The sequence below is a fragment of the Gossypium hirsutum genome, chromosome D01 (assembly GCF_007990345.1).
Source record: "Gossypium hirsutum isolate 1008001.06 chromosome D01, Gossypium_hirsutum_v2.1, whole genome shotgun sequence".
Classification (NCBI taxonomy): Eukaryota; Viridiplantae; Streptophyta; class Magnoliopsida; order Malvales; family Malvaceae; genus Gossypium; species Gossypium hirsutum.
In genome coordinates this window covers 62,225,306-62,239,732 of record NC_053437.1, presented here as the reverse complement: position 1 = coordinate 62,239,732, position 14,427 = coordinate 62,225,306, and the positions used below count along the sequence as shown (strand labels likewise).

At 34.8% G+C, this 14,427-nt stretch overlaps 2 protein-coding genes across 2 annotated transcripts; both read left to right on the top strand.

Annotated features, from left to right (window-relative positions):
- The first annotated feature begins 6,738 nt into the window (after window positions 1-6,738).
- On the top strand, window positions 6,739-8,989 carry LOC107928140 (putative pentatricopeptide repeat-containing protein At5g37570). Its single transcript, XM_016859326.2, has one exon. The coding sequence runs from the start codon at window positions 7,050-7,052 to the stop codon at window positions 8,685-8,687; it is 1,638 nt and encodes a 545-aa protein (XP_016714815.1). The 5' UTR covers window positions 6,739-7,049; the 3' UTR covers window positions 8,688-8,989.
- Window positions 8,990-11,836: 2,847 nt separating this feature from the next.
- Window positions 11,837-13,370, top strand: LOC107928141 (secoisolariciresinol dehydrogenase). Its single transcript, XM_016859327.2, has 2 exons — window positions 11,837-11,993; window positions 12,069-13,370. Exons 1-2 carry the CDS (start codon window positions 11,956-11,958, stop codon window positions 12,868-12,870), a joined length of 840 nt encoding a protein of 279 aa, XP_016714816.1. The 5' UTR covers window positions 11,837-11,955; the 3' UTR covers window positions 12,871-13,370.
- Window positions 13,371-14,427: the final 1,057 nt, after the last annotated feature.

Sequence of the window (14,427 nt, the reverse complement as noted above, 5' to 3'; positions counted from 1 at the left end):
AGGCTTAATTACAAATTTGGTCACTAACCTTTACATGTTTGGTCAAAATGGCTCTAATTGTATTTTTGAGCTTTTTTGGCCATCAACCTTTATTTTTTTTTCAAATTGCTTTTTTTAACAGATTTGATGAAAGTATCGTTAAAAAAGTTAACGGGATGATGTGGAATATTTTTTATGAGATGTAATCTATACTAAAAATATTGAATGTCTGCATTCATTTTAAAATCTTTTTTAGATAATTACGTTTATTTTCTTTAAATTAAGAGTTATTTTTTTAACTTCATGAATTATTTATTTATTTTATTATTTTCCACATGTAATTATTTTATTGAGTTATTTAAGTAATAGATTACATCTCATTAAACATATTCCACATATGATATTCCACATTATCCTGTTAACTTTTTAACTGTACTTTCATCAAATTTGTTAGAAAAAGTAATTTGATAAAAAAAATAAAGGTTGGTGGCAATAAAAAATACTCAAAAATACAATTAGGGTCATTTTGATAAAAACATGTAAATGTTAGTGACTAAATTTATCATTAAGCCTAAAAGAAAGAAAAGGACATTTTTGGTGGGGTGCCCAACTTGTTCCTTGTCTAACATTTTCTTCCAATTTGGCCATCAATTGTTATCCAATAATATCAAATTAAATTTACAGATTCAATTATTTAAATTGACATTTTAAAATTTCATAATTGTATATAAACCATATGAAAGAACGAAGTACAACTACAATTTTTGATGGTGACATTTTTTAGGAAAAACTATGTTAAAAGAAATAAAGATCAGAGGAAAACAAAGGGGGAAATAGAAGAAAATGAAAAATAAAGATAAAATTTTAAAAGAATATAAAAGAAAAAAAAATTAAATTGCTCAAAATAAAAAAAATATAGATTATTTGTAGAATTTAATCTAAAATTTTCGTTTGAAATGATGATTTAACGTGCCACATCAGCTTACTGTTACACCGTTAATGCAATTAATAGCTCAGTGACTAAAATGTTACAACACGATAACGTAAGTGACTAAAACACAATATTTTAAACATAAATGACTAAAATGTAACCTGAGGCAAACAAAAGTAACTATTTTAGTAGGACCCCTACCCCTAAAATGGAAAAATTGCACATTGACACTTCAAAAATGGTAAATTTTTTATTTAGTCCTTTAAAAGTTAAAAGGATATAAACTATTAAAATGATAAAATTGTATTTTAGCTCTTATAAAAATATACTATTTAATTTCGATCCCTTAACAAAATTTCTAACTTCACTCTTGTCAGTAGCCATATAAAAGAAATGTTATAATGAATTTGGATTTAATTGAAGAATTTTAATTGTATTAAAAATTTAACTTATATTTTTTAATAGATAAAATAAAGGTTTAAAAATAAAAATAAAAATAAAATAACAAAGTTGAAATCTACAAGCGAATATTTTATTTTTAAATAAAAATCACAAAAAAATGTTAATTCCAAGAATTTATATAGCTGTCAAAGAGTTAATTCCAAAGATTGAAGTAAACGAGTGATGAAGTATTCTATGCCCGCTTGGTCCCTAGTAAATGGCCTTTAATCGCGGGGTCAATGGTCCTAGTAAAGGTTTGCCTTACCCCATCTCGCTTTACTATATTAAATTGTAATTTTATATTTATATTTGTATGTATAACTATTAAAAGGATAAGAATATAATAATGTATTAAAAAAATAATATATTTTACGTTTAAATATTTATTAAACTTTAAAAAGATTAAAAATATTAAAAATAAGTAACAAAGGAGCGGAATAGGGTAGAGTGAGATGGGTACATCCAATATTTGTAAATTATAAATATGTAATGAAATGAAATGAGTAGGGAAACGTGCCAAACGTGAATCAATGATAAATTCAACAATATTCATCTAGTTGACCCTATTACAATCCAATATCTCTTTAGATAGATAATGTGTTTATTTGTTAATGTAAAAACAACTATAATAATACTATACTATAAAATATAAAGAAAGCTAAACAAGAGCCAACCTTGTGATCACCGGTACTATGCATCTTGTGATGTGAGAATTGCCTGCAAAGTTTTCATCTCTCTTGCTCAGATTCAACTTTTTAAGGCATTCGGAGTTGCCATCATGCATATGGCCACGTGGTAAACCGCCACGTCTGTCCAAATTTTTTTTTTGTTCTTTCTATTGGCATGCCATGTGGAATATGCAATTTGCATGGTGTCCCATTTCTTCCATCACCAAAGCTCGAGCCTTTACAAAAGTTAAAACAACCATGAAGAATAGTCCAAAATAAAAAGAGGCCAACTACTTTTGGGCATTCTTTTGCTACACTTCATCAAATTAAGTTAAAATTTTAATTAAACATATACTTTCATTAACGTATGATACAGGGTGAAATTAGGGGATGGCAGGGCTTGACACCTCTAAAATGAACAAATTTTTATTTAGATTTTTTTAAAGTTTTAAAATTTTAAATTAATAAAAGTAAAATTATACTTTAGCTCTCTTAAAAACGATCAAAATTTGATTTATTATTTAAAAATTATACAGATATAAGCTATTAAAATGATAAAATTATATTTTTACTATTATAAAAATTACAATTTAATTTCGAGTCTCTCTAACTGTTTTTTTGGTTTCACCCCTAGTATGATATTAATTGGTGTAATAATTCAATTATTAAATAAACTTAGGGTTAAATTAAATCATTATGACTATACAAATTATGACATAAAACTCGAAAACAATTAAAATATGTCATGTCAGGAATTATAAAATGAATACAACCAAATATCTAAATGTGTTAAAAATTATGTATATCGAAGTATTAAATCGTTAAAACTATATATATTTGCAATATTTGAATCTAAAATGATAATGAAAACATGATGCGGAAGAATAATTTTTCACTAAATATATATTTGATATGCACAAAGTGTTATAAACTAAGATACAACATGATTATGGCATTAACAAACAAATTATACTTTAAATTAAATCATTTTCGTCGATTAAGTCTTAATTCGATTGGTATTTAAATTGTTGTTAGTGCATGAGGATGTGAGTTTAAATGCGCTGAGGTGCATTATCCTCTTATTTAAGTGTTGGGGAGGAGATATAGATAGTTCTAGACATTGTATCAAAAAGAATAGATATGATGAGAACCTATAATAAGATTAATGTTAAAAATTGAATATTTTTAATATACATTAATTGAACTTAATATAAGTAAATTAATTAAATTTAAATATTTTAATATTTGATTCAAGTATAAATTTATTATTTAAATCATGGTTTAACAAATTGTAACAGGTCAATTTTGACCTGGGTCCAAAACCAATAAAAATAAAGTCCATTACAATGCCATCCCAAACCACATGGCCCAAATCAAAACCCAAAGACCCAGGGCCCGACATGCCCAAAACCTTCATTGATTTTGGTAAGGTAGAAACCTTAGTGCCCTAATGCGCCGTTGCTGCCCATGTGCCTCCGTAGCGCACTCGTCGCCCAAGGTAGCCTCCATTTGCACCAAAACGGCAAGTTGACTTTGCCATAGACTTGCAAACAAAGCCAAAAGGGAGACAAACACAGGAACGACAATAGAAATAATAGCAGAACGAAAGCAAAAGCAAAAAGAACAGTGATAGCAATGTAATCGTGGCTATAAAAGCCACGAAAAAGCCATATATTTTTTTTACACAGAGAAAATCGAATAGAAAAAGAACAAAAATCAATACAAAGCCCGAAAGGTTTACATTTACTGCTATTTTAAATCTTCACTTCATTTTTTTTGATCTACTGTTATTTTGTTTTTATTATATTTACATATACAAAAGTAAAACAAAAAGGAAGAGGGAGTCATAAACAGACCTGTATTCGGGTCTTCAACGTCGTGGATGGCTGAGGAAGTATTCTCCGAGGATAGGCGGCCGGAAACCGAAAGGTTTCTTGAGCTTTTGGGGCATTTTTGTTAATGTGTCGGGGTTTTTGAACTCAGATTTGGGTTTAGGGGGTTTGAAAGGATTGAACTGGAGATTTTAGCCTTTTCCGGCCACCACCTACGGCAGCGCCGTCGCTGGCGGCCAGCGGTCAACATGGTGGCCGGTGACTGGAAGTTGACCGGACCCTGGACCGAACTCAGGGGCTGAGGGGAGAGTTTTGGAGAGTTTTCTTATTTTTTAAGTAAGGGGTTAAAATAAAATTTTTAGAAATTTTGAGGTTTTTATAGGATACCAAAATGGTACCGTTTTGGGGTGGTCTCAGATGCCCAAAACGGTGTCGTTTTGGCCTAACCCGATCCAGCCGACCCGACCCGCTAGCAGGATCCGCGTGTTTTTGCGGAAGGGTCTATTTCGCATTCAGCCCTTCCGCTTTTTAATTTTTTTGCAATCAAGTTTCCTTTAGTTTTTTAATTTGGCCCTGGAATTTCTTTCAAATTAAAAACAACCACTTTTCAAGGTGACCCGATCACACCTTATCAAAAAAGATTGGTGGCGACTCCCGTGTTCGTTTTTGTTTTTAAAATCCAAGTCGACCCCGTTTCACAAAACAAAAAATGGTGTCAACACAAATCAAATAAAAAAAAAAGAAATTTGTGGTTTTAATTTTTTAAAAGTTAAATTACATTTAAAATCACTAAATTATTAGTAAGTTTATGTTTTGATCACTCGTTTTTAAAAAATTACAAAATAATAATTTAACTATTCAAAAACTTTTATTTAAGTCATTGGATTGTTAAGTTTTTTTATGAAAAAATTCGATTAACAAGCTCCAAGACGATTCGATGATCAGTACAGTAAATCGATACAATGGATCAGTAATCACATATTCATCTTTTTAAACTTTTATTTTTATTATTAATAAAAGAGGCTAATCACGATCAAATAGGCTAGCAACAGGGGAACCTTGATTGTCCCTTAACAAAATACACAAAATGCAAAAAGCTAGGTGTAGCAACCTAAAAATTTTTGCACGGGCGCTAGTCGAAGTGATTATTGAAAATTTGAAAATAGAGTCTCGATTTTATTTAAAAAACGGAGTCGCCACCGATTCTTTTTCTTTAGGTGTGATCGGACACTTACAAAATTCTCTTTTTAGAAGAAAAAATATTTTTAAAATTTTCTAAAAAAGAAAGAGTCAAATTTAGGTCTACGTCAAAATCCAAAGAAAATTAGGGTTCAAGAGTCAATTACGCACGAGAAAGGTATTAGCACCCTCGTGACGCCCAAAATTGTTATCTCATTAAGCGTGTGTTGTCTTAATTTTTAAAAATACGAGTTCAATTTAATATTGAATCGTGATCTAATTTTTTATTAAAAAAACGAGAATTTTGATAAATTACATATTATCATATACATTTTAAAAATGAAAATTTGATAATTTACAAATAACCAGAATAATAAACATTTTATTTTAAAACCCGAGAATTTTTGAATTTTTTGATTTTTTAAAAGGCCGTCTCGTATTTAACACGAACCGATGATATTCACCCAACATAGCGATAAAATCAATGGCTTAATGTCAAATCGATTCGTTGCCTTATTTATTGAAATTATTTAAATTTAAAATTATAAAATAAAATAAACAAAATAATATTTCAAAAAGGCCATGAAAATGCTAATTTAATTAAAATGAGATAATATTTAAATATAGGGACTAAATAAATAAAATATAAAAAAAGAACAAGAGTTTACCGAAAATCCAAAGTTATGGGTTTGACCGAATCGGGCTACACAACTCGAGCTTTTTTTTTCTTTTCTTTTTTCTTTTTTTTCTGCAGTTGGCTGCTGGCTGCTACTGGGCTGGGTGCTTCTGAGCCTGCTGCTGGGCACTGGGCTGAGGCCTGCTGGTGAGCGCTGGGCTGGCCTGCTGGGCTGGGTCAGGCCTGTGCTTCTGGGCCTGCTATTATTTTTTTCTTCTCTTTTTTTGCTGGGCTGCGCGGTGTGGGCCTGCTGTGCTGCCTAGCTGCTGTTGGGTGGTCGGATCGGGTCGCGGGTCGGCCTGCTGAGTTGCTGGGTCGGCCTGGTTTTATTTTTTTTTCTGCTGGGCTGCTGTTTTGGGCCTGCTGGCAGGCTTGCTATTGGTGCCCTACTGGGTTGGCCCAGGTCGGGCTGCACGGGTCGGGTCTACCCGACTGTTATATTTATATTTATATTTTTTTCTTTTATTTTTCCTTTTTTCTTCTTTTTCCTTCCTTCTACTTTTTTTTTTCCTTTTTCTTCTTAAAACTCTAGCTCTAAACTCGCGCCGCCGTCTCCCCCGGTGGTGCGACGGTCACCAGCAACCCCCCTTTTCCCTTTCTCTTTTTTTCCCCTTTCCTCCTTTCTTTCTCTTCTCTCCTTCTCTCCTCTCTTTTGATATTTAATTTATTTGAATTATTCGAGTTATTTGAATTTAAAAATTTGATTTGATTTAAACTCAAAATTCTAAAAAAAATTCAAGTTGATCTGATTAACCCAATTAATTCGATTTGAATAATTCAAAATTTAAATTTTTTTCAATTTTTTTGAATCGAATCGAATTTTACTTACCTTTACAATTAAGTAGTACTGTTGTTATCCAATAATGTCATTTAAGGGCATAAATTTGAACCTGGCCAAATGCTAAACATTTCCTTAATGATGAGATACTACTTAAACTCTGTGAGCTCCTTTCAGAGTCGAGAAATAAAACCGAAATTAAAACCGATGATAAATATCTCAGACACAATACCTCAGTTTAAAGGTCTTATCAACTAGTCGACGATAACATTTTAAAACTTTCTCCTAAAAGAGAGTCGGCTCCTGTCAACAATTACCGATTCATATTTCATGGTTCTAATCTCTCAATTGCGTCTTATGATCATAATGACAAAGGTTCATACTTCAAAACATGGATAGACAAGTCTTGGGTTTTCTATTTTGCAAAATACACATTAACTCTTCGTCCGGATAGGAAAAACAAAGACCTAAGAGAAAAGGCACAAAGCCGCACTCTTTCGATCGAATTCGAGGAAAGGGAAAGAAAGCTTTGCCACACGCTAATGAGTAAACCCTGTTCCCTCCCATGCCAATTTCTCTCCATCACTTCCCCCATACTCTCCCTTCTCTCCCAACCCTTCTCAGGTCTTGCAAATCCCAAAACCAGCTTCACCAAATCCACGCCCACATAATTAAGAAGGGCCTGCACCAAGATCAATATCTCATCAGCCTTTGTATTTCCCTTTCCACTTCCCTTTCTCTCTCCACTTCCATTTTCAATAGCTTTCTCCAGCCCAGCACTTTCCTTTGGAACTGTCTTCTCAATGGGTACTCTAAAAATTCCTCTTTTTTTCAAACTTTGTCGCTTTTTATCCGTATGAAGAGTGAAGGTGGGCTTCCTGATAAGTACACCTACCCTTTGGTGATCAAAGCTTGTTCGAGTGAGGTTAAGGCATGGGAAGGGAAAATGCTTCATGGGTTAGCTTTAAAAAGTGGATGCGAAAAAGATATTTTTGTTGGGACAAGTTTGGTTGGTTTTTATGCGAAAATTAAGGAAATATTGAATGCGAAGAAAGTGTTTGATGAAATGTCTGAGCGAAATGTCGTGTCTTGGACGGCTTTGGTTGTTGGGCATATTAATGTTGGTGATATTGTGGAAGCTAAGAGAGTGTTTGATTTGATGCCCGAGAGGAATGTGGCTACATGGAATGCTTTGATGGGGTGGTGGGTCAAAACAGGGGATTTAGTGACTGCTCGGAAAGTGTTTGATGAGATGCCTGAAAGAAATGTGATTTCTTATACGATGATGATTGATGGATATGCAAAGGCTGGCGATATGGCATCAGCAATGTTTTTGTTTGAGCAGGCTCCGGAGAGAGATATCTTTGCGTGGTCAGCAATGATTTCGGGATATGAACAAAATGGTCAACCTAATGAGGCTGTCAAGATGTTTATTAGAATGTCAGAAATGGATGTTAAACCGGATAAATATATTCTGGTTAGCTTGATGTCTGCTTGTTCTCAGGTGGGTAGTTTGGAATTGGCTATGTGGGTTGATGGTTTTCTAAGCCGAAGTGATATTGATGTTAGCCAAGCACACGTTTTGGCAGCTCTTATTGATATGAATGCAAAGTGTGGAAACATGGCTAGAGCAGCTAAGTTGTTTGAGGAGATGCCAAAACGGGATTTGGTTTCATATTGCTCAATGATACAAGGATTGGCTATCCATGGCGAAGAGGCTCAAGCTATTGAGCTTTTTAACAGGATGATAAGTGAAGGGCTGGTTCCAGATGAAGTAGCCTTCACTATTATTCTGAATGCTTGTAGCGGTGCTGGCCTTGTTGAGGAAGGTTGGCATTATTTTGAAATCATGAAAAACGAATACTCCATGGTTCCTACACCGGATCATTATGCTTGCATGGTTGATCTTTTAAGTCGAACAGGACGGCTAAAAGCAGCCTACGATCTTATAAAATCTATGCCTGTGGAACCTCATGCTGGTGCTTGGGGTGCTCTCCTTGGGGCCTGTAAATTGCATTGTGATGTTGAGTTAGGGGAGTTGACTGCTGCTAGGCTGCATGAGCTGGAGCCACTGAATGCTGCTAATTATGTGCTGTTGTCCGACATATACGCGGCTGCAGAGCAATGGGTGAATGTTTCTCGTTTGAGGAATAAAATGAAGGAGCGGGGCCTAAGAAAAGTACCTGGTTGCAGTTGGATTTAATTCATTAAGTGAATTTGTTGTTGGCTATGCCCCCTCTGTTCCTAAACTACAAATTGTCATGCAAATTGACACACCCTAAGGGCAATTTTGGTTCCCAAAGGTTTAATTGTTGGATTGAGTTTGAAGAACTTGACCAATATTCCCATGGTTCAAAGGAATTGAACGAGGGTGAAGCATTTAGCATTGTTACACCTCTCAAGCCTTCTTAGGACTGGAAAATGACTGCAAATTATAGAAAATTTCACTTGAGACTAAGGGTCAATTTTGTATGTTCCATCTAGTTTCAAGTATTAATTCATTTCTCTCTTGAGTGATGCTGACAACAAATACTAGATGTGGTTTTGCAAAGTAGAACTACAGAATCAATAAAGGTTCTAGGTATATAGATTTTGAATAGGAAAACTTATTCTAAGTCGTTAACTTGTAACTTCCATAGGCCTATACTTTCTCTCTTTGGTAGAACTCGTACACCTACAGCAAATCATTACTCACAGATCTTTGCGACTTAAACTCGCAACTAGACCTGTGATATATGAGATGAACACCTATGGGCAATAGGCTAAATGTTGGGATTCCTCTTTAATTATTTTTTCAGTTGCGTTAAATCATTTTTTTGAGTCTTGAGCTTGGTAATTTTTTTATATTGGGGCTTGAATTTGATAATTACTTCTAAATTGGAGTCTGATTTTTTTTTATCCAAGTTAACCTTTGAAATTGACAATTATTTTTTTATTGGGGTTTGAATTTTTTTTGTCCACGTTAATTTTTGAAAGCCTTAGAGTTTAGGCCTAAATGTGAAAATTATTATGAAGTTCGGGGTCCTAACTTAAAAAAAAAGCTCAGGCCCTAGAGAAAGATATCAAGTTCAGAACCCTTTCCACTTTCATAGGGTTTTAGGGGTGTAAAGTGGTGGGTTTATGAAATCATGAATGAAATCATGCTGTGGAATGCTCTGATTTTGGGTCATTAGTGACTCATGGGTTTTCTGGAGGAGGGGGTTTTCGCTTTTCATACGAGGCCCCTTTGGCAGGCTTCTCTTTTTTTTTTTTGTGTGGTTAAAGCAGCAGGCCTCTCCTTTGAATCACACACAAACACATATATATATATACATTTGAATATCTTTTTCCTTTGTACTTTTCAACGTCAGTATTCTCTTTGTTGCTGCCACATTTTTTTTCTTTGACCCTATGTGCATCATGCATGATGTTTGTTGTTGAACACTTGAAATATTGAAAAGTTGAAAGTTTGATATTTTTTATTAGTCAAAATCGTTGCAATATAAGTATATATTTTAATTTATTAAATAATATATTTTTGCTTCATTCAAAGTAACCTTTCTCAAAATAATAAGTATGATTAAAACATGTCAATTATTTTAGGAATTTAAGTATTATATAATAAAAGACAAAATCATTATTACAATATTTATATAATACTGAAAGAATATATATTTCACGAATGTTCGTTTCACACGGTCAAGATGGTTTTATTTTAATAATATTCCATTGATAATACTATCAACTCAAGATGAGTGAAATGTTGCTTGTGACGAATTTTGTGATTGGTGTCACTCTTGTTGGTTCGAATGCCGGCATCGGTCGCGCTACAAAGAAAGTAAGATGGCAACCTAACTTGCTACCAGATATTGATGATCCAACGGTGGATGAGAATGGGAAGAAGTTACTGGAGGCTATTATGGCCAAGGTGTCCTACAAAAACACCCGGGTAGGATTTTCTACCACCTCTGATTCATCTCAGAAGGTGGAGGATTTTGAGCTCCAAAAGGGTGATGTGACGACGAAGATGGTTGATCGATTACATTCTTTAAAAAGGTTCATAAATATATTGAAAGGAAAATGACAAGGACAATCATTGTCAATCTTTTAGGACGAAAGATTGCTTTCAATGCTTTGTTGAACGAGGTCACAATGTTATGGAATTCCGAACATCTTTTTCAACTTATGGATTTGGAAAACGATTATTATCTTGCTAGTTTTAATGATGAAGAGGATCATAATAATGTTTTGACCAATGGCCCATGGGTGATTTTTGGACAGTACTTGATTGTTCGTCCATGGTCACCTACATTCTCGACTTCCCAGAATGAGGTTGACACTCAAGTTGTTTGGGTAAGGCTACCTGGACTACCAGAAGGCTATTATTCAAACTATATCTTGAGAGCTATTGGTCAAGCAATTGGACCAGTGTTAAAGATTGATGAAAATACATATAGTGCTAAAAGGGGACGATTTGCTCGAATGACTATTTGTGTTGATCTTAGGAAACCTCCGTTATCAAAAGTTAGAATTGATGGGCGAGTGTAATGAATTGAGTATAAATCTCTACCCCAATGTTTGCTTTCGATGTGGTCTTTATGGGCATAGCTTTGATTCGTTTCCAAAGAATCGACCCTCACCGCCAATGAACGATATTGCTCATAGTTCATTGATTTTGGAGATTCACGATCTCCAGCGGAGGGTGGAAGATCAGAACTATGGGCTTTGGATGCTAGTTAAACGCTGACAATGACGGAAAGGGCGAAGAATGGGGGAAAAGGTGAACAATATTCAACACGATAATGGTGGAGGATCTCGTTTTAATGTTCTCAACGAGAATTAATGAGGGATTGAAATGGAAGAAGTTGCTTATAATAAGGAGAAACCTACAAAGCAAAGAGGGATTGAAAATGATAAGCATTCCAAAATTGTTAACTTCCCAAAAAAGAAAGGAAATGAATATTTGTCTCTAGTGGGCTTAAAACGAGCCTTAGGGTTTTAAAGCCTATAAATTTCTCTAATGGGTCTTTCTTTGAATGTGGACCAAAATATTTTGATAATGGATAAAGAATGGGCGAAAAGAAAAGAGAGTGTCTGATGGAGATAACCTTTTTAGCATTCAACATGTTCAGGTCAAAGGCTCGTTGGATAAACAATCAATGATTATCACGGCAAAGAAAAACAAAACACTGATTAAACTGTTACCTAAACCTTCGGCACAATCATCGTGTCAAAACAACAACACGCAATGCAATTGACCCACTTTTACATAATATAGATTATTCAAACATCTCCGACAAAAGAATAAGATTATTCAAAGGCTGCGTAGCCTTGTTGACAATATCACATGCGAGGAAGTGGATAAGCGTTGAATAAATCAACTTTTATAGTAATCCAACTTGCCTTTGTTTATTATATCTATCTTCAATAAAAACCAGAGTGGAATTTAAGCTTCATTAGCAAGCACTTAATAAACTCTTCATTTAGCAAAAATGAGTACCAGTTCTTCGGCTGTTTCAACCCAAAAAAGGTAACCAAAAAAACCCAGATTTGTTCATATGTATATATACATTTTTCATCAATTAACCCTTTATTTCCATTACAGGCTTGAAGGGAAGGTTGCATTGATAACTGGAGGTGCCGGTGGCATAGGTGAGGCTACAGCAAGGTTATTTGTTCAACATGGTGCTAAGGTTGTCATTGCAGACATTCAAGATGATTTAGGACAAGCTATTTCTCAAGAACTTGGAGAAGAAAACATCTCATATGTTCATTGCGATGTTACATTAGACTCTGATGTCGGAAACGCCGTTGATTTCGCCGTTTCGAAGCATGGGAAGCTTGATATAATGTTCAACAACGCCGGTATATCCAGTCCCGATAAGAACATAGTTACTTCAAACGATGAGAGATTCAAAAGGGTTCTTGATATCAATATCTTTGGAGGGTATTTGGGTTCTAAACATGCTGCTAGGGTGATGATACCGGCGAAGAAAGGGTGCATTCTGTTTACAACAAGCGTATGGTCAGTGATCGGTAGTGCCGGTGTTGGGCATGCGTATGTGACATCGAAGCACGCGTTGGTGGGGTTGGCTAAGAATCTAGGGGTGGAGTTGGGGCAATATGGGATAAGAGTAAACTGTATTTCGCCGCACGGTGTGGCGACTCCGATGGTAACGAGACCGTTCGGTAACATGGAGAAGGAGAAAGTGGAGGAACTGATAGCCATGGGGTCGAACTTGAAAGGGGTGGTGCTGGAACCAGAAGATGTGGCTCAAGCGGCTTTGTATTTGGCAAGTGATGATGCTAAGTACGTAAGTGGACTCAATATGATCATCGATGGAGGCTATAGTACCACCAATCCTTCCCTGTCCAATGTTATCAGGAGCCTGTCATCCGAAGGTTGATTGATTCTTTGTTTTCCTTTTTTGAATCATTAAATTGGCATTTTTCTTTTTAATTATTTCATGTTTTCATATGATTTCTTAACTTATTGTAATTCACTTGTGGTAGATTAATGTAAACATCATAATTATCTTCCTTATATCCTTAATGTACAAGCCCATTTTTGCCCGGCCCAGAACCAAAAATGAGCCCAACTACCCGAAGCCCAAATTAAAATGGCCCAGGACCCAATCACCAGCCAAGCTAGGGTTTCAGAAAACTGAAACCCTAGCTTACCTGCCCTCAGCGCCGCTGCCACCACCCACTGCCACCAACTCCATTGACACCTGCAAAAATGACAGAAAAGAAAGCATGAACACGCAACAGATAGTGCAAAACAGCAAAATACAACCCAAAATGCATTGTAAAATGGCTATAAAAGCCAAACACTATCTCTGTAAATTTTTTGGAGACCGAATCAATAACAAAAAGATCAAAAAGCAAAAGAAAAAGGTTGATCTCAGTCTATTTTCTTCTATGTTCTTGCGTTTTTCTTATTTATTTTCTTCTATTTTTTTATTTTTTATTTTTTTTGTTTATTTTCTACAACTTTTTTAAACGAAAAAAAGGAAAGGAGGGATACCTGTTTGTTTTGAAGGCCGGCGTCGGAGCCCGTCTTCGTCGTCGCCGGAGTCGAATGAGGGGAGGGGCTTCTTTTTTTTCTCTCAGTCCCATGGTTGAGAAGGTCAAGCCTTCAGGACGCCATGAAGGGAGCGCCGAGAGGCTCGTTACATGCGACTCCGGCCACCCGTCGTGGAGGTGGCGCGGCGGAGGCCGAAAATGAAGCTGGAAATCGTGAGGGAGAGAGAGAGCCAGGGGGAGATTCAAACTTTTTTTTAAAAGAAAACAGCACAAAAATGAAATTAAAAAAAAACTTTGATTTTAATAACAATTTTGAAACGGCGCCGTTTAGCCCAATGACCCGCGCGCGACCCGACCCGTTCCAGGGGAGCCGCGCGTCTTCACGAAATGGGTTATTTTTGCGCGGGGTCCCCCCGCTTTTACAATGCGTTACAATTAGCCCCCTGTTCTTTTTTTCCTTTTATTTTAAATTTGCCATACAATTTTATGGTTGTTTCATTTTAGTCCCACGTGGAATAATGCGCATATGATTAGGGATAATTGCCCAATGGTCCCCCTTCCTCTGCGAGCATCACAAATTGATCTGTGGCATTATTTTATTTTTGATTTCTCCCTTGGGATGTTGTTTTGTTTTTGATTTAGTCCTGTTTTTATTTTTTACTTTTATTAAATTATTTAGTATTATTATTATTATTGCATTTCATTTATCCAATTATACCATTTTCTAGATTTTATTATATACATATACATACATTTTTAACATGCATACACACATAATTTTTCAAATTTATATATGCCCACCTATATATATTATTTATACTTTATACTTTATATATGTGTACACATTTTCATTATTTTTATAAATACATACATATATTTATATACTTTTCATATATTTTCATAAAATTTACGTGAATACCCACATATTTTAAACATAT

Coding starts and splice junctions, on each gene's coding strand:
- LOC107928140 (XM_016859326.2), top strand. CDS start 7,050: ATGCCAATTTCTCTCCATCACTTCCCCCATACTCTCCCTTCTCTCCCA.
- LOC107928141 (XM_016859327.2), top strand. CDS start 11,956: ATGAGTACCAGTTCTTCGGCTGTTTCAACCCAAAAAAG. Junction 11,994..12,068: donor GCTGTTTCAACCCAAAAAAG/GTAACCAAAAAA, acceptor TTTCCATTACAG/GCTTGAAGGGAAGGTTGCAT.